The following is a 20,018-nucleotide window of genomic DNA, read 5'->3' on the forward strand; positions in this document are numbered from 1 at the left end:
TTGCACTGGAATAACAGTTAGAAAGAGATCTCCTCAGGGACTGAAATGAATACATACAGCTGCACAACACACTGTAAAATCTGTTTTGATCTCTCAGAGATGTTTTAATTTCATAACAAGTTAGACGATAGACATATAAATAATCTAACACAGTGTAGGCAACTATAGCCATAAACACAGCACTGAACAGAAACACCAGAATGGCGGTGGACAAAACTGGAGAAGGGGTTAGCCTAAGGTAACGTTAGCTGCTGAATGGTCAGGTAGTCCATTCAAATTGTGCGGCTGCTTGTTAAACCATGTCTTGTTTCCTGTTTCTGCATGTGTTGAATAGAGGAGATGTGACATGGGGGTGTGGAGGATGTGAACTTGACACATTTGATGAGGGATTGTGTGATGAAAGTAAAGCAATGTGAAGCATTAGTTTGCTACTGAGTATTAACAAAGAAATATAATTACATTTTAAATGAGTAATGTGTAACAAGTAATTCATTACAGATTTTCAGTGACTTGTCCGACACTAGCAATCACTGATTGTGTAAAAGGGAATGACTTTAGTTTGGGTTGGCTGCCTTGGATAGGATCCTGCCTCAGGGAGGTTACATTCTGACAACAGGCAAGTGGCCGAAATCAAACTGATTACAGATTTAAAATCCTTCATTCAATCAGTCATTCACATTAGCATATGTAATGTGGTATGTGTATATGTCTATTGTAGATGTATTGTAGGATATGTTGTGATGTTTGTTTTGTGATATATGTACTGTGGTATGTGTATTGTAGTGTGTGGATTGTGGTCTATGTATTTTATTGGGCCTTCTGTGTTTGTAGTGTACTGTGGTTGTATGATGTTTTAAACTGTATATTTTAAATACCATTTTAGGTCTACATGTAAAAGCCCAACAAGGGACAAGAGCTGAAAATTAGCAATAGCTATAAACTCTCTGTGCGACACACCAATCCCATACTCTGTATTGGAACTTTGTTAAATTGCATCCCTATCCCTATCAAATAAAAAATGAAATTAATAAATAAATCATTTTTTGCCTGCATGTGCTGACTGACTGACTTACAGACCATTTTTTCATGACCGTGTGAACAGCACAAATCACATGGAATCTGATCTTTTTAATTATGATTTGAGCCTCTTTCATGTGGTCTTAAAAATCAGATATGGGTCTGATTTTTTTGCAGTGTGACCTGTGAACAGTCATATCAAAATTCATACGACTTTTATGTTCAACTTTTATAAACTTTTTACTCTTGTGAGGTGCTGATAGATGTAGTTACAAGTAGACCTTGACATTCTGAAATGTTGGATGTCATCTGTTTCAGTGATGCAATTCACAATCCCACCACTACAAATGAAACCGTAAATGTTGAGTTCAGTGAGAGTAAATGATTGGCCAAAATGCCACTAAAGTTTACCGTTTTCAGTTGAAATCATTTTCGTATAAACAGGGCCACAGTGTGTCCTCCGCCTCACCCCCTGCCACTACAGACCACCTTGCTGCAGCAGCTCAAGAGACAGCCCGCTCTCATTGCGAAGTCGTCAAATACCAGTGCTTTGGCAGGCACTTTTATGTCAGACACCAATGAAAAATGTCCCCCTTTTATGTCAGCATAATGCACAGCCGGTTGGCGTTGGGGTTTGGTGTATGGGTCCAGCAATCACTGACCTGGGACGCCAGTTTTCATTTCCTGTATAAATGTAAAGCCAAAGCCTATTACATTTTCCTAAATGTAACCACATGCATTTGTTGTGGAAGGAATAAAAGGTCAATTTGCAGTGTTGTACCATATGTAGTACGTTTATTTCAAAATATGATATTTCAATAATTTATGGAGTGCAACCATATGCCTGTGGTCGTCTGGTGGGAGAGGACAGAGCTGCAGAAGGAGGGTGATTTTTTTTCCGAATTCTGCATTTTTCTTTTCTTATGCCTTTTCCTACCTCAGCCTTTATCACCATCAGTTTACTTCTTATTGTTTGACAAGCTGAGACCTGGGGCCGTATTCCTAAAGATTCTTAGCGCAAAGAGTTGCTCCTAGTGGCCAAATTCTAAGAAAATCTTAGAATCATGATGTTTTCTAAGAATTTGCCCTCAAAGTTAAGAGTAGATCCTGGTAAAGATAAAAGGTATTCCTAAAGAATCTTAGCTCTTAAGAGAGCTCCTAAGGTGAGATCTGTTAAGAGCAGGGAGGACTTTTAAAAGGCTTAGGAGTTTCTTAAGCAGAGGAGAAAATGGCAGAAAGAAGAGGCAGAGATATTCTCCAAACACTGAATGACAGTGAATTAATTAAATGCTACACATTGGATCGTGCAGCAATCATGTTCGTGGTTCATCTCATTACAGATGCGCTTACTTCTCCAAACCAATGCAACAATGCAATATCACCGGAAATGAAAGTCATCACAACACTGAGGTATTTAGCAACAGGAAAAATGCAACAATGCAGCAGTGATGACTTAGGTCTCTCACAACAATCCATCAGCAAGGTCATCAAGCAAACACAGCACTATCACAGCCTCATATTGTGACAAAGTTTGTTTCGTTTCCGCTGGATATCCACACATTACAGGCTCATAAAAGGGCATTCATGGACATCGCAGGATTCCCCGGTTTTGTGGGTGTAATTGATGGGACACACATCTGTATAATTGCACCGTCAGAAGATGAAGCCGTCTTCGTGAACAGAAAGAGATTTCACAGTATCAATATTCAACTTGTTTTCATTGCTGACTATAAGATTTTGGACATTGTTGCTAAATGGCCAGGCTCAGCACATGATGCCAGAATACTCTCTGAGAGTGGCCTCAGACAGCTTTTTGAGGGACATTATGTGCCAGCCAATTGCCACTTGTTAGGGGACAGTGGCTACCCATGCAAACCATTGCTCCTAACACCTTACCTCCATCCAGACCAAGGGCAACAACTAAACTACAACAGGTAACCCAAATAATATAGAATTATGCATGGAAATAAAATGTAAAGAGCATGTTGGAGTATCCTAGTAGTTGGCCCAGAGTGGACTGCCTTACAGAGCCCAATTTACAAATTTACATTTCAGGCAAGTTATAGTATATTTAATTTAAGAACTTGTGACTGCAGTGAATTAATATACCAACTAATATTTACTACACATAGCCCACAATAGTTAAATACATGACACATATTACACACAAAGACACATGAATACATAATATCTATTTATTTTTTAGGAAATCAATTTTTAGTCGGTAGTAGCCTACTCCTCCTGTAGGCATAGAACTCTTTTCTGCTGTCTGAGGACATCCATTGTCATCTCCAGTCTTCTGTCCTGCAGGGATGGTGTTGGAGCAGCAGGCAGGAATGGTGTTTGAGCAGCGGCAGCAGCGGCAGCAGCAGCAGCAGCGGGCAGGCTGAACTGGTACACTAGACATCGTACACCTGCGATGAATGCCAACCAACACTGCTTCTTATAGGCCGGTTAGCAATCACAGAAACTGATGAAAGCTGAGCCATCTTACCCTCGTTAATATCAAATGGATGAAGTGCAAAAATTACCAGCATGGTAAATGAATGTAAGCAAATAAATATAACTATCAGCATGTGAATACTGTGCAAGTGGGCCTGAGTTTTCACACATCTTGTAGGATAATTTTAAAGTATAGCTTACTATTTATTTAACAGAGATTCTCTTTTGATGTAAAATATTATTTATAATTACACAGTCTTCATAGAGATTAGATTCTATGATTAAGTCTATTGATTTGACAGTCCATTCTATGCCCATTATCACCAAAAGTGTATTTTTATATAGCTTTTAGGATCAACCAATCACACCTTTTGAAATGATGACTCATACCTAGCAACGGGGTCAACCACACCTCCTCACTAAGATACGAGTTTCTGTCCATTCCTTGCTCAGAGTTTTCTGAGAATGTTCTGGAATCACTCCTAAGCTAAGACTCCTTGCTAGGAATTTTTAGGCTAAGTTAGGAGCTCTCTGACAGGATTCTCAGAATCTTTAGCCCAGGACATTAAACACTGTTTCAGCAACCTGGGACAGCTGCTTAGCAGGTGGTCCACCCCCTAAAAAACAATCCAGTAACCAATATGTACACATTAATTATGTATTTAAATTAACTTTACCAGCAGTTGTAAGTAAGTGGTCTCTGGTCGGCCCCTGGTCTCTGGCACCCTCTGAGCTGTTCATTTACTTCATTCATACACTTCATTAATTATTTTATATTTATCTTCACATTATAGACGGCACAAGCCACCCGCCCCCTAGAAAATCCAGGATCTGTTTTTAATTCCACAGTGTGGAAACAGGGGAGCTTGGCTGCATTTAGATGACCCCAAGGACAGTTTCCTGATAGGGAATATAGGGCAATTAACATCAGCAGCCTGAAGGATATGGATTAAGAAAGAAAGAAATTAAGACAGGGAGAACAATTGGGAGCATGAACTATTTATCCCACTTGACTTTTTTACACATGTTTTTGTACAAATAACCTAAATAAAATATATCCTGTCTAGCCATCTTTCATCATGGTCAGAATTCAAGAGGTCTGAAGAATAACAGCTCACACAGTCCTCAAAGCATTAGGATCTGATCACTGAGCTTCATGAGAACCTGTGCCAACAGTGAATGTGAGTGTGCTCAACAGATTCAGTATGCAGTGTGTCAGAGTTTCTCTGCCCATCTTGAAGTCATCAAGACTGGAGAACAGTTTGGCCTTTCTCTCTCCCTCCACCCTGCTGTTTTCTGCCTGTTTTCTCAACCACTACTGTTTCCTTCACCCAAGGGTGGGTCTGTGGCCTCCACCAGGAACACCAGCATGACCTTCCTGCCAGCATTCCAGTACACACACACACACACACACACACACACACACACACCTGCACGTACGCACGCACGCACGCACGCACACACACACACACACACACACACACACACACACACACACACACCAGGGTACCCAAAACAGCAGAAAGGTTAACAGAAAATAACAAACTACAGCTGAGAAACATTAATGATATTCTAAAAAGAAAAAATAATCAGAGCTAATATACTCAGAGCTTAGAGGGAGGGTGGATGAGAAGGATATAGTGATGTGTAATAGTTTGGAAGAAAGCCCGGGTAAGCAAGCACACCTGCAGCCTGCAGAGAGAGAGAGAAAAGGAAGTAAGACAGAGAGGAAGACAGAGAGATAACAGCAGAGCAAAGTGGAGAGAGAGAAAGAGGAGGAGCAACAGAACACAGAAACACAGAGAGACAGAGAGCTCCACACACATCAGTTAGTGGCTTTAGGAGGACAAGAGTGAGAGAGGACATAAAAAGAAAGAAGAAGAAGAAAAGAAAGAGAAAAGAGAAGAAGAAACTAAAGAAACAGACATACAGAGGAAAGTGAAAGGCTGAGGGAGTTGTTGCTCGGTTGGAAATCCATCCAGCAGACTGCAGAGACTTCACTTTGTGTCCAAGTAAGTGGACAAAACCAGTGTGACTTGGAGTCTACTGGGAGGACGGACTGGTTTTTACCCACAGTGAGCAGACTGCCAAGCACCATGGCTGACAGCGTGAATGAGGAGTCGGATTATAACCCAGGGAAAGATGAGCTGGACTGGGGCTATGAGGAAGGTAGGCTGCTCTTTAGCAGTATGTGAAGGGATGCTGGGAAATACGGGCTGTTAGCTGCTATAAAAAGTTGAGGGTGTGAACCCAAACCTTAACACACTTTATCTAGTCTTACTGTGTCAGCCTCTTATTTGTGTTAAAAAGTTCTACTGTGTTGACACATATTCTAGCTCCAGTTTTTGTTATTACACTGTAAAAATAATAGTCAAAACAAGATGTAAAAATGATTTGCTCCCCTCTGTTACAGGTTACTCTGATATATAGAAGTTGTTATAAGTAAAAGCTTTTAAATGCGCTGTTTTAAACAGTTATGAAGGTGCTGTTAAGATATACATACACAACATTGGTTTGTTTTTAATAAATCAACATATGCAAATGAAGACAAACAAGAGTCTTACACTAAAACTTACAATTTTTCGACAGGGACTTTTCGTCTGGTTTAGTGTCAGAAAATGGATATGACTTAAAAGAGAAATAAATGCTTTTCTTAAGCCGAGTCTGTTTGTTATTGTGTGTAACAAAGTCATGCGCAAGGAAAAGTGTTGTTCTGAAATCTGACAAACTTTTCCACATTGTCACAATCAGCCAAATTCAGTCATGACACTGAAAATATTATAGATGACACTGAGCTGCCCTGTCTGTACTTCAACACCACAAATTCTTCCAGGCACTCTCATGCAAAAAAGGCGCCTATCGCGAGATTTCAGAACAAGACTTCTCCTTGAGTGAGGTTTGGTCACAAGAACAAAAAGATCGGATAAAGCCAAAATTAAAGAAAAAGTTTTTATTTCTCTGCAGGGTACTACAGCACTTTTATTAAATACATAGACGATGCCTAATTTCCCTGATTGTTTACAAAGCAGCCTGTTTCACAGCTACCTGTTGCAGCCCTCTCTCTCAAAAGTAGATCAGTTTAAAAAAATGTTGTTCCCATTAATCACATAGGCACAGAATTTATGGGAAAATAGGGTCCAGGTTAAAAAATATCAAAGTTTTCCTTTACGGATGATCACACAGAACTGTTATGATCCATGTTTATTATAATATTATGATGACATAATGATCTTTCTCTGTTAATCTGTATTTATTTGTGTCCTTGTGCTGCTGCAACAACCAAATTTCCATGTTATGGACAGCTTTGCTGGATAAAATTAAAGGGGCATTCCAGCAATTTACAATTGCACCTCTATAAGGTTGGGCAACTCAAAACAACTAATAAAACGGTCAAAACAGATGAAGCAGAGGCCTGGAGTTTCAAAGTGGAAGGTTCAGGAAGTATTTTAACAAACCTATAGGTGATATCCTGTTTTTTTTCCCCTAAATTCAGCATGGCGTACTGCTGTAGGTACAGTTCCCGCAGGCCTCGGCCACTGTTACTGATTTAGACCTCCTCCACTGCTCCCATCATAACTACTGTGGCCACTAAAGGGCTTTGTCACTTGAACTTAAAGGCTCTCTAAGTCTTCCTAAGCTTGAGAAGTTTTTGTCACATACAGCAAACATCTCCTCACAATCTGCTAGCTACATGTCCTCTGAATATGCTGTGTAAAAGTCCGGTTTCTGTAGGCAGCCCAGGCTCTGCAGATGGCAACAAAAACACTTCACTTCTGTTTACATTCAACAATGTTATCAAACACAACAGAGCTAGCTCGCCTTTTAGCCTCATTGTAGCCTATAGCTCTAACTGCCTCTCTGGGCACTGCGTTCACGTGTGTGCATTTGCGCGAGACCGTGAGACATGGGCACCGCATTCATGTGTATGTGCTTGCTTTCGCTGATCTCACGCTGGCTGGTTGGTGCAGCCTGGACCAAAATGTTTTTGTTGTCATTTGCGGAGCCTGGGCTGCCTACAGAGACCGACTTTTACACAGCATATTCAGAGGACACGTAGCTAGCGGACTGTGAGGAGATGTTTGCTGTATGTGACAAAAACTTTTCAAGCTTAGGAAGACTTAGAGAGCCTTTAACAAATGTCATTTTGGGGTACTTGCTGAAACGACTGGTTCTATCGCTCTTCTTGAAAGGACAGCTCCTCTTATATCTATACAGGCTACACAGACTTTTTACCCTAGATTTTTTTCATCCAAGAGCCAGATAACTATTGTTCATCTTTTGTACTGATTATTCAACCAGGAGACTTTTATGCCCATCCAAGCCATGGAAATGTGCCTACTGTCAATCACTTAACATTGTCTATTGAGAAAATAAATGGGACTTTTCCCTCTGGAACCAGGGGTGTCTGAAATAGCTCCTCTCACTTTGTAACCCTATTCAGTTCTCTCTGTCATGTCGAACTCTGCGTTGCCAGTTTGTAATGCAGACTGTCTAATTGTTAACAGTCTCAAGCCCAAGCGATGACACACCAGAGTTATTTTCTTAGACATGACAGACATGACTCCCCCAGAACCACAGAAGACATCATACAACTGTTTTCACAGGCTGAGTAATAATCCCCATGACAGGCACGCTAAAAATTGGTGGAGTGCCCCTTTAACTAACTAACTGCCAGCTTACAGTGTTTTTGGACGAACAAGATCATAGTGAAATGAGACACGAGCCAGCGCTTATAGAAAGGCTCACCTGGAGCTGATAGATGATAGCTCCAATTAAACTTTTCCACAGAAGGAAAGATCATCTGGACTCTTCTCATTTTCTTCTTCTTCTTCCGTTTTGGATTGTCCAAGACTTTACTGACAAAGAACTATAGTATAAGAACATAAATCTTACTGACATAGTAACAGTATGTCTTGCAGTTGTGATGTAATGGCTTCATTTACTTTGTGTTGGTTCACTCTGTCTTCTTTCTATTGCTGCTTTTACTGAGCATCGAGGGATGCATACTGATATTGAACTGTGAAATTCTTACTGTGAGTATACTTAATGATATGTAACGCTTAAGCATGGATTAGATGCTAATATAAGGCTTACAAATACTATCTGTGTCCTGTGGAAACCTTTGGTCTTAAAGTAATGTTTTCATAATTAGAGCAAAAATGAGGTTTCATTGACAGAGATATTATATTAGAATTCTAAAATAATTTTAATTGGTTATCATGCAGAGAACTACTCTGTGCTCAGGAGATTGAATGTTTTTTGCAGGACACCTGATATTAATAAGAGATTGTAAGGTCTTCATTAGAATGGACACCACTGGAAGAAGTGACATTGTAAGGGATTATAGTGTGAGATCATAAACTGTCACATGTCCCCCCACAAATGTTGCAACAAAACCTATGCTCTCACTGTCAGCCAACTGAAAGGTTTGATGTGGCCACAGGTAGACAAATGCAGCAATCATGAGTCTTGTCTAAAGTCATCCTGAGAATTGTCCACAATTTTTTATCAATCTAGGATTTCACTGATTTAGTCTCCACTTGACTCATTGCAACCATTTTGTTAACATGAATCCAACTATAATGCATTACTTTCCAAAATAAACATCAACATCAAGTCCATTGGCAACATAATAAAGAGACATGAACCTGTAATCACATTATACATATATTTTCAAAATGTCTTTTGCAGAATATAGTTACTGTCGTCTGGAAAATAATGTTTTCCATATTAAACTGTTGATGGAAAACTGATACAAAGATGCATGGATAAGTAACTATGTTGCAACTCTAAACTGCTTTCTGCCACTTTCAGTTCATTGTTTTGGTTCTCTGGACCAACCAACAAAGCCACTTTCTACAGAACTGTGTGCCAGCGCTCAGAGGACCCGTACCAGCACGAACTAACAGCAAGCTATCACTCCACCAAAGAGCTCAGACGTGTCTGTAATAACAGCAGGGCAGAGAGGTCCATTGTTCATATTGTAGTCATATAAAGATCAAAATCTCCACACCGTTTATTTATTTGACAATTGCAGGTCAGTCATCCTTTGTTTGGTGGTTTGTCTTGCAGCCATTTCAGGGTGATAAGTTTCTTGCTAACAGCCAAATGTACTTCAAAGAGATCATCATGTGCTAATTCAGTTATTTGAGATTTGGGCAATTTGACAACCTCTTCTTGTAACAAAAATAATAATAAAAGCCTAGAAAACACAAGATCCAGTGAGGGTTTACTAGCACACCTGTGGCAAAGGTGTGTAGATATTTAAGTAGTTGAATGCATAAAAATAAAACAAAATTATCTAAGATAAAGTGACAAGCTGCACAGATTTTACTGCCCACTACATTAGCAGAATATGAAAACTCCAGTATCATGTTTCAACTTTGCAAAAGTAACTCTGTATTGGAAAATACAGTCCAACAGATGCTAACCCAGAGGCTCAGTGGGAGACCATGTCTCAACAACTTCACAGGCTAAATGCTAGCCTTGAGTTCATTTACTAAATGCAACATTAAATGATTTTCTGTGAACATGTGGGCAAGTAAACAAGACAGTCAGTTGGTCAGTTGTGTTAAAGAGGATTAAGCAATGCGATCTACTGCCATCCCAACCAAAACTAATCTCCATAGCCCTACAAGCACACAAACACACACACACACAATTTTGCACAGTCCTTTCATGTGTACTGCTGCTGCACTGAAACCCTCACTGCCTTTAGTAAATTGTTACCAAGGCTTTAGTTGCTGAGGAAAGAGGGAATGTGACGGGTCCCCTCACCCCTCTCTGCTGTGGAGAGTGTTCAGTGTCTGTCTGTGCTGCAGTTGCAGTAGAAAGGCGTCCCGAGAGGAGTTCAATTTCTTGGAGGGACAAGGGTGTACTGGGCTTTCTTGAACACGACACTCACCAAATGTGTTCGCTTCCTCCCTTTAAAAACACACTGGGTTCCACACATCGAACAATGTTCTCATTGTGCTGTTTGAGTGATTGTGGTCAGCAAAAAGCTGAAGTGAATCTAGACCAGTGTGTACCTTTGGTGTCACTCAGTATCACTTTCTCTACTCTGTTTCTTCACTCTCTGCCAGTCCAGAAAGACTTAAGTTGATGGAAACCGTTTTACACTCTTAACCTAAGACAATGTTCACCCCCTGCTGTTTGGTCAAAAATGGTAATGATATTAGAAAAGACATTACGATATCTCAATTTCTCTTACAAATGTACATGCTTATACAATGATTCTACAAGTCATCTGTCCCAGTTAGGCAGACGGGCTGACCCATCTGCAGCCACAACCTGCTTACATTTGCTTTTTAGGCACTTAAACTCTTACCTTCCCCCTTTCCCCCTGTCTCTCTCCCCTGTTTACCGCAATTCTCTCATTGTCACAATCACAGCAAGAAATCTTGTTCACAAAGTGGACACTGACAGCAGAAAGCTCTCAGAGGGGATGAATGGAGGGGTAGAGGGAGGAGAAGGGAAAAGGGTGGCAGGCCCCAGACCTTAGAGAGAAGAATCGTTTGTGTTTGTAACCACTGTTTTCCTAAAAGCTCTCTCTCTCTCTCTCTCTCTCTCTCTCTCTCTCTCTGTCACACACACACACACACACACACACACACACACACACACACACACACACACACACACACACACACCGTGGAACTGGCCTCAATATAAATTTGTTCCTTGAGAGGATGTTGAAAATAGCAAGAAAAAGAAGGATCTTATGGACTGACTTAAAAAATAAGAATAGTCCAAAGTCAAATTATTAACTTTGTCCAGAGCTTTCAAACACATATCATGGCCTTCAGTATGTCAAAATACTTTCTCAAAGGACAACAATGAACTATTTTCACATTTACTTCACGGAAAACTTAAATGCATGACAACCTGGAATTTCTTTACCACACTAAAATTTGACTTTGTTTTTAGTATTGACAAAAATGCTTTATTACAATTATACCCTTTTTCCATTGTCACTCTTGGCCCTACCAAGTAAAGCCATGCTGTGCCAATTTGTGTTTCCATTGTTAGTTTAGATGCGCCACGCCACGCTAAGCCACGTTGGAGATGGACCTTCTCAGGAATAGGTCCAAAAGCCAGGCCGCTGCAGCCAACCCCCGATGACCCCCGTGCTACCCCCTAAAACAAATGTGTGTGTTGCAAGACTCTGCTTACCTCAGTCTGCAGGAGACCAGAGAGAGAGGCGTTTCTGAAAGTCTCTATGTGTTTATCTCTCAATACTTTTGAAGCTTCTATCTGGATCTCTCCTGTGTGAAATTTAGTTTCTCTCCTGCATCCTGTTTTTACTTTACATATCGCCTTTATTTATGGTTTCATGTTAGCTATCTGCCGTATAAGAAGTTGTGTGAAGCTGCTGCTCAACATTTCCTTGTTTTGGTGCTTAGTTTATACATAAAAAAAATTGGCGGCACGGTGATGCAGTGGTTAGCATTGTCGGTTGGCAATTCAATCCAGCCCACGATTGTTGAAAAGGGGTGTTATTCATTCAACCTAGTGTATATCCAGGTCATGTAACAGCACAGATAATAATGTCTTTTACATTCTAAAGAGCAAATAGAGAAGAAACTTCAGCAGCAATGTAAAATATGGCGAAACAAAGAACCTTTGCACTGGCAGAAACAAAATTTAGAGTGAAATTAGAAAAGCGATAGCCTATTTCATCTTTGGGTGTTTAGTGCAGCAGTATAGCTCTGTGGTATATTTAGCATAGCTTAGCAGAGACACTGGGGGCAGGTGAAACTAGTCTGCTAGCTTTGTCAGCAACCACAAAACTGTCTTAACTGAATTTAATGTGTGTGTAGGTGTGTGTGTTTGTATTTTGACATAAAAATGAGAAATGAATCATTGTGGTTTAAAACAACTGTCAAATGAGCCACAGCTGAGCCTGGTGAGCACATGCTGCATGTCAGAAGTTCAGTATGTAGTGAGGTTTGTCATACTTTCCTGACCCAGGTATGTACTGATTACAGATGTTCTGACTAAAACTATCCAAATTATACAACATATAATTGAGGCAGTTTTGGAACTATTATCTTAACATGTTCTTATTAGCTTTTGACAGAAGCTAGCTGTTTCCACTTGAAGTCAGTCTTTCTGGTAAGCTATGGGCTAAACACGCAAACCCACAGAGCTATCTCTCTATTAAATGAGACTAAACTAATATTGACAGTTTTCATTGCAGACATTTAGACAATATTCATGTAATTGAGTTTATGGCTAGCTCTCACTGGACATTTAAATTGAAAAGTATGGTAATTTATGTAATAAATTGATGTGCATTTCCTGTTATAGCGAGCCAAAATAGCAAGTTTTAAAGTGCAATTTTTTCATCAGTTGACAGCGCTCAAACATGGACACTAACTGTGTAGAATCTGGAGAGGGGTATGCAGGGGACATCCAGGCCTGCCATCAGGGGGTGTCAAAAGGTACAGATGACCCCCAGCCCAAGGCCAAGGGGAGGCCCATAAGGATGTCTATGGTTGACCCTTAAATTGGATCAAGTAGAACAATTTAATCATTGACTTAAATCCCTGACAATACAAGTTATAGGTATTTACATGATAAATACATGTGTTTTTATTATTAAAACAATTTCAATGTGCCATCTCATGCTCCCACCCCCTACAGGTACTGTGAAATGGTTCAGTCCATATCACAGAGGGGTAAAGTGTGTGATGCACAGAACTCACAAGTGCCGCTCATGTAAATACGTACCCTGTAAAGCTGTCATGTCAGACAGTGGACCAAATAATGCTCCAAATATATACTAAATTTTGGGTAGGGAAAAGGAATATTACCATTTTTCAAAATGGTGTATTTAAATATTTCTGTAGGAGTCCCTAAACAGTCTTGGAATTGCATAAATTGGGTTTGACTAGAAAACAGCAAGCTGACAGCCATATACTCTTTTACTCTATTTTAGTTCTGCACACAATCCGACCAGTGTTTTAAAGCAGCCTCAAGATTAAATGAATAAATGAAGAAAAAGAATATTTGCTCACTCCTACTTCATTTGTATGATTTAATACCTTGCAGTAAGTTCCTCAAACATTGTTTGATTTTACTTTCCCTAATCATTCATTAGAGGGCATTTTCAGCCCAGTGGAGGGTCAAATATCTCTTATACCACAGAAGAAATGTTCACACCTACAGTAGAGTAGTTTTAAACAGGTTTAGAGCCCATCAAAGAAAAACAGTAGAAGACTGTTTATATTGAATACACAAATCTGTCTCCATGCTTTGAAGTATAATATTTAACAAGCTAATGCCATCTTCTGAGTACTTCAGACTAATCCATTGTGTCTGTCTTTCTATGTTTGTTTTTGTGTTTTCCATTGAGGAGTGTCACTTGGTTTAACAGTGCTGCTTTGTGTCTGTTTTGACAGATGAGCCCAATGGAGCCTGTATTGTAGCCTTTACCATCCAGTGCTGTAGAAATGCGATTTCCTAATGTTTTGTCTAAATGACTGACTGGGGGAGTGCTTAGGTAGTCAATACTGAACTTTCATATCTCCATCATCCCTGTTTATTGGCGAGCCACTGTGTAGGTGAGCTTTAGAGGCAGGTTAACTAGCTGACTGCGTGTGGGAAAAGATTATTAGTTATGTGTTACTGACAAAAACACAGTTTCTCTGAGGCAACCTCATGTAACTAAATAGCTAGATGACAGCAGTTCAACATGCATCTTTTACTATGAATACTTGAAGGAGAACTTTAAAAATATGAAGAATAAAACAGAGTAATAAGTGACTGATTTTATAACTGATTGTTTATAATTGTTTCAGCTTGAATTCAGAATAATTTTGAGGTTTATACTAGAGGTCAGAAAAAACAAGAATGTTACTGCATATTTGTGATGTGTATTTTTTTCATATTTTCCTCTGTGAGTAAAAAAATGAGTGATATTGAATGATATTTATCTAATGATATACTATATACTGGTATATATAGAATATGTCATAAGCTGTACTACAGATGCTTGCAGGGGTCATTTCTCTGCACTTAGCATATTATATTTCAATAGTTTAGTTAAGAACATTTCTGGTGAAACTCGCATGATTTCACTTGAGACATAGACATGTATGGTACATGTAATGTGTGAATGCCTTTTTTCACTCACAGGCGTAGAATGGGGACTCCATTTCCCAGCAGCCAATGGAGAGTACCAGTCTCCCATTAACTTGAACTCCAGGGAGGCTCAGTATGACCCGTCCCTCCTGGATGTCGGCTTATCACCAAACTATGTGGTGTGTCGAGACTGTGAGGTCATCAACGATGGACACACCGTCCGCATCATTCTCAAGTCCAAGTCAGGTAACTCCCAGGAGACATGACAATGAGTCAATACTCACTACTTTTGCTGTCAGTCATTGTGGGTTAGTGATATGCTCATGCAACCATTTTATGTAGAGCATGGAAACCATAAACAAATGTAGCCCACAGTAAATGACCTTCTTTTCTCACTCAAACTTTCACTCTGTATGCTTTGGTTTGTCTTCTACTTCCTGTCTGTGCTTGCCCTGGGTTTCCTGTGCTGTTCTCAGTGGTAACTGGGGGTCCATTGCCTAGTGATCATGAGTATGAGCTTCATGAGGTTCGATTCCACTGGGGCAAAGAGAACCAGAGAGGATCAGAGCACACTGTCAACTTCAAGGCTTTTCCTATGGAGGTAGTACAAACACACACACACACACACACACACACACACACACACACACACACACACACACACACACGAGGCCATGCCCATGGAGTGGGCCTAATGCACTTTCAAAACAGACCAACAGCCCCTAATAGACTAGAGAATACAATGTTCGCATGTTTAGACTTCTGGCATTGACATCTGTCCTTCAGATAACATCGTAGCTTGTTGAGTCCTTGAACACAAAACCTCTTCAGTCTTCTCTAACAAGTAATGTGTTTGACATATGAAGCTGAAGGCTGAAAGACTTTGTATCACAGGCTGAAATCAATGTGTTTTTATGAATGTGTGTGTTGTGCCCATCTATATGTCTGTAACCTTAACACTGATAGCCTGAAAAAGGAGCTAAAATGAACTAGGTAAAATTAGATTATGTTAAAATTTGGTCAACAGTCATTAGTTGAAAGAGAATAGGAATATTGAAATATATTGGCAGAAATGAAATATAATATAATAAGTATATTTTCTTTAGTGTATAAACACCTGAAAATAAGAATCGTTGTGTTGTCATTACCTTAGAATAAGTTGTTTATATCTACATAAGGAACAGGTCCTCATCTATGGAGATTGCCATGGTCACCACCATGCTTCTACAGTGGCCCAGAATAGATGAACCAAACACTGGCTCTAGTTAGGGCCATTTGAATTTTTGTGTTATCCACCATAGTTACCAGCTCCTCCATGATGAGCAGTGGTGGAAAACACTGATTTTTCTTTTACGTGAAACTGCTTTATTTGATGTTTTTATCTTTTTAAATCATCGGGGCCATTTGTTTTAGAGAGAAAGAGACCTCTGTGGATAATTCAGCTCCCGGTAAGAACCTCCTGAATGTCTGGATCTTAAGAGAAAAAAGGTGAGCATGCCAACATGCCAAACAGCGTTAGAGAAACACTGATTTGTAACGTTAAACTGCTTCATTCAGTGTTTCTACCAGTTTTAAACACTGGTTCATTCCAGCCAACTGGCAGAAGTTTCAGCTGGTTGCAATCTGCAGTCCTCAACACTACATCCCTCTAAATCTTATCCACTCGACCTTTAAATAATTTCCTCATCATTTTAGAAAATAAGCTTGTTCTGTTTCTTCTCAAGATTTAAAACAAAAATCAGTATCACTCTTATGTCTGTGCAGTTAGAATGGAGCTATAGGTTGGAGGCAATTAGCCTGGCTTAGCATAAGACCTATGTTTTCATTTGCCCTACAAGTTACCAGTTGGGGCCATGCAGTCCAGAATATTTAGTTTAGCAGTCATATTCTGCTTCTCATGATCTACATCCAATGCCAACATTCAGTGCCAATGCAGTTAGTGTGCCATTTGTGAAGTGAGGCGGAAAGTAAGGGTGCACGTTACCTAAATGTATGTAGTCTTAGTAGTCCCAAGACTGACCAAGTATTTTAGTTCAGTCAGACAGCTCACATTTTAAATATTAATTTGAATAGCAGAACACAGTTAGAATTTGACATCTAGACTCTATACTCATTTAATCTTTGTTTTCGCAGAAATACCTGCCAGGGATGAGGTCAGGGTTCATGGCTAAACATACAGACTGTTCAGGTCCTGTTCTCTTCCAAGAGTCAGTGTTGGTTTTGTGTAACCGTAACTGTGAATTTTTTTTTTTAAATTTAACAAAATTTTAGATGTCCAAATGTAACCAAACCTTAACCGCAGAGGAGGCAGATCATAAAACTGTCATCTGAATCATTTTTGTAAAGGCAATTTGTGACAGTTTTGGAGTGCAAAGACAAATGACACATTTTGTCATTTAGTTTAGAGGACATGTTGATAGATCTAGGTTGAAGGATAAATCTGATGATATTTGACATTTTTCTTATTCTCAACAAATCCTTTATAAAGCCAAGACCAAAAATGAATTGATCCCCCTAACAAGTACAGTCAAAACATATCAAACACGAAATACTCATCAGAGTGTGAAGGCTGTATTAATATGCCGCTAAAAATACTCCCCAACAAATGTCCTATTTTCCCATTTGAGTAACATTTGCTAACAACTGGTGTCCAAATGTTTTTACAAAATTATGAAGTCTTTGTAAAAAATTAAACTAAATTTGTGAAACATTTTTAAATCATATCTTCAGTATGAACAAATGTTGGAGTTTTGCTGGGAGTTGTGTGCCACAGACAGGCAGGGAACAAAGTAATGAATGACAGACTAAGTTGCTGTTGGCTTTAATCTTTTCAGGGAATTTGTTGATGAAAATATGAAACATTGCCAGCTTTGTCCTTGAAAGCTGGGCTAAATTTGTTTAAAAAGTGAATGTTTTTTATGGGTCAAGGTGAAATATTTCAAAAGTATTTCAACTACTATATTTAGATGTCTAGACAGACTTTGACCTCTTTTGCAAATCCCTAAATCAATGCTCAATGGGAAATCTGAGCTAAAGAGGCCGACAGCCCAGTGATAGCTGAGATTTTATATATGTATTTATATATTTATATATAATATATGTTTATAATCTTTGGTCTGGCTTGATATTGATGTGTTTCAGGTAGAAGTTTTGCACTCTTTCCTCTACAGTACGTTAACACTAACTTGACATAAGAGCCCTCAGTCATTCCCAGCTGATGAGTTCTCACTCTTTTACTTAGGTCTGCTCCCTCCACCTGTTTACAACAATGGCCTCTCAAATGCAGGCGGTGATCTGTTGTCTTTCTGTCTGTCTGTAGCTCCACCTGATTCACTGGAACAGCACTCTGTTTAACACTTTGGAGGATGCTCTTGGGAAGAGGAATGGAGTTCTTATCATAGCTCTCTTTGTGCAGGTAAACATCCACATCAAGAATCACTAGTCTGGCAAAGTTGTCAGATGGGGTTTTTACACTGGAATTTAACAGAGATTAAATTTAGTGAAATATTCACATTTGACAAAACATAAATATGAACTGGTTTTTTTTTACGACAAAGACCATTCGCTCTATTTAAGTTGCTGGAAGCATTATGTCTTCAGGTTGTCCGTCTGTCCATACTTGTGAAAGCAATATCTCAGGAACACCTCAAGGGAATTTCCTCAAATTCGGCACAAACATCCACTTGGGCTGTAGGATGACCTGACTAGGATTTTGTGTTCAAAGGTCAAAGCTCAAGGTCACTGTGATCTTACAAAATATATTTTTGGCCATTAATATGCTAATTCTGACAAAGTGTCACACAAATGTCTAATAGAACAAAATGATGAGCTAATGATATTTTATATCCAAAAGGTCAACTTTACTGTGTCATCATAATGTTTGTCTGCAAACATAAGCATATTCTTTTCCAGTTTCCTGTAATGGGTAGTAGTAGTTACCAACACACAGTAAATGTATGTAATAATGTATTTCTGTTCCAAAGAAAAGGCAATTTAATGTTTAGATATGAATTTGTGTGAGACTGTAAAAGTGCAGGCAAGTCTAAAGGGTGATCAGGTGGGCACCCTCTTACTGACTGGTGTTTCAGTGAGTTGGGCCAACGACACCGAGAAGCCTCAACAGTGTGTACAAGCACCCCAGAACCACCCCCCTCTAAAGCCAGCTATATCCACTTCTATCTATTTACCAGTTACAAAATGCTGGCTAATAACAACCAGCTAACAACATAAACTACCCAGCATGTTGTTCTCACTGGCAGCACACTGCTCAACTCACCAAACAACAAACCACACAATCATCCTTGGTGCTTCTAAGGACTGTGTGCTTCTGTTTGTACCCATTTCTGAGAAAAACGGCCCTTTGAATCAATGCATGTTTGTTTTCAGGATACCAGGCTGTCGAACAAATGGCCTTTCAGTCCAACAGGACATTTTCAGACTATTGAGGCTTTGGAATTATAAGCTGTTGGAACAATGGCATGACACGTAGCATGCTGCCATCACTTGCTTTTTAGGTAATTTAACTGGCTATTTGACAGATATCTCTGACCTTATTTACTCAGTAGCCTGTGTCTAGTTTGCATTGAATAACATAAGCACAATATATATTGGATCCTACATTTTTCGTACTGTAATTTTGGTACAGGTAAGTTTAAAAAACTTATTTCTGACTATGTATGAAACAATATGCTTATATACTACATATGTTTGTGTGTCATAATCTGAAAAAAGGTTTAACAAATGGCCATGAAAATAAAGCAAGAGTTGAAACAGCCATGTTTCAAGAAGGAGAGACTCTAGATTAGTGATGTCTTTTCAAAGGAGGAAGACCAAATCAACACTTAATTCCCCTTTGCACAGCCTAATATAGGCCTACATTTCACATCAGAATGCATTTGAGACATATGAAATGTATGACAAATTTTGTCCTATATTTATTCAGTGTTGGTGTAGTACACTCAGTTGTAATTTTACACCTAAAGCAGTTCAATACAGAAGCCAATCAATCAATATGATTATTTTTAATATTCCAAGTGTCCACCTCATTTTTATCAATGAGGGTAGAATGAATACAAACACTTCCCAGTGTAACATGGTACAGTTCAACAACAGCAGCACAAGCTTTAAGTTGAATCAACAGCTCTTTAAAACTGCTGAAAACTGAACATCACAACCTTCATGAAAGAAGAACCGAGGGCTGTTGTATGAGACTACATTAGTTTAAGGTAGCCGCACCTAATAAACTGCAACTGAGTGTAATATTTTGGAGCTACCCATGTGTGCCTGACAACATCCACTCATTATCTGTAACTGCTTATCCTATTCAGGGTTACAGGGGGAGATTTTGAAATGTTTGAAAGAATCTGACTAATTATCCCCTCGTGACCCTCAGGTTTAAAAAAAATATTGACTTTTTCAGCACATCTGTGGCCTTAAAGTAATTTTCCTTCCTGGGATTGTGAGTGTTGTTTTTC

General features: G+C 39.3%; 1 protein-coding gene across 2 annotated transcripts in view; it reads left to right on the plus strand.

Moving 5' to 3' along the window:
• Positions 1-5,233: 5,233 nt before the first annotated feature.
• Positions 5,234-20,018, plus strand: part of ca8 (carbonic anhydrase VIII) — a 28,958-nt gene continuing 14,173 nt past the window's right edge. Inside the window, exons 1-4 of one of the 2 annotated variants that reach the window (XM_049598747.1) lie at positions 5,234-5,628; positions 14,599-14,790; positions 15,021-15,145; positions 17,864-17,959. In XM_049598747.1, coding sequence (XP_049454704.1) covers positions 5,556-5,628; positions 14,599-14,790; positions 15,021-15,145; positions 17,864-17,959 — 486 coding nt within the window. In that variant the 5' untranslated portion in view covers positions 5,234-5,555. The remainder of the gene's footprint in view (positions 5,629-14,598; positions 14,791-15,020; positions 15,146-17,863; positions 17,960-20,018) is intronic. The other variant, XM_049598748.1, reaches the window with a different exon arrangement.

The sequence above is a fragment of the Epinephelus fuscoguttatus genome, linkage group LG15, assembly GCF_011397635.1.
Source record: "Epinephelus fuscoguttatus linkage group LG15, E.fuscoguttatus.final_Chr_v1".
NCBI classification, from domain to species: Eukaryota; Metazoa; Chordata; class Actinopteri; order Perciformes; family Serranidae; genus Epinephelus; species Epinephelus fuscoguttatus.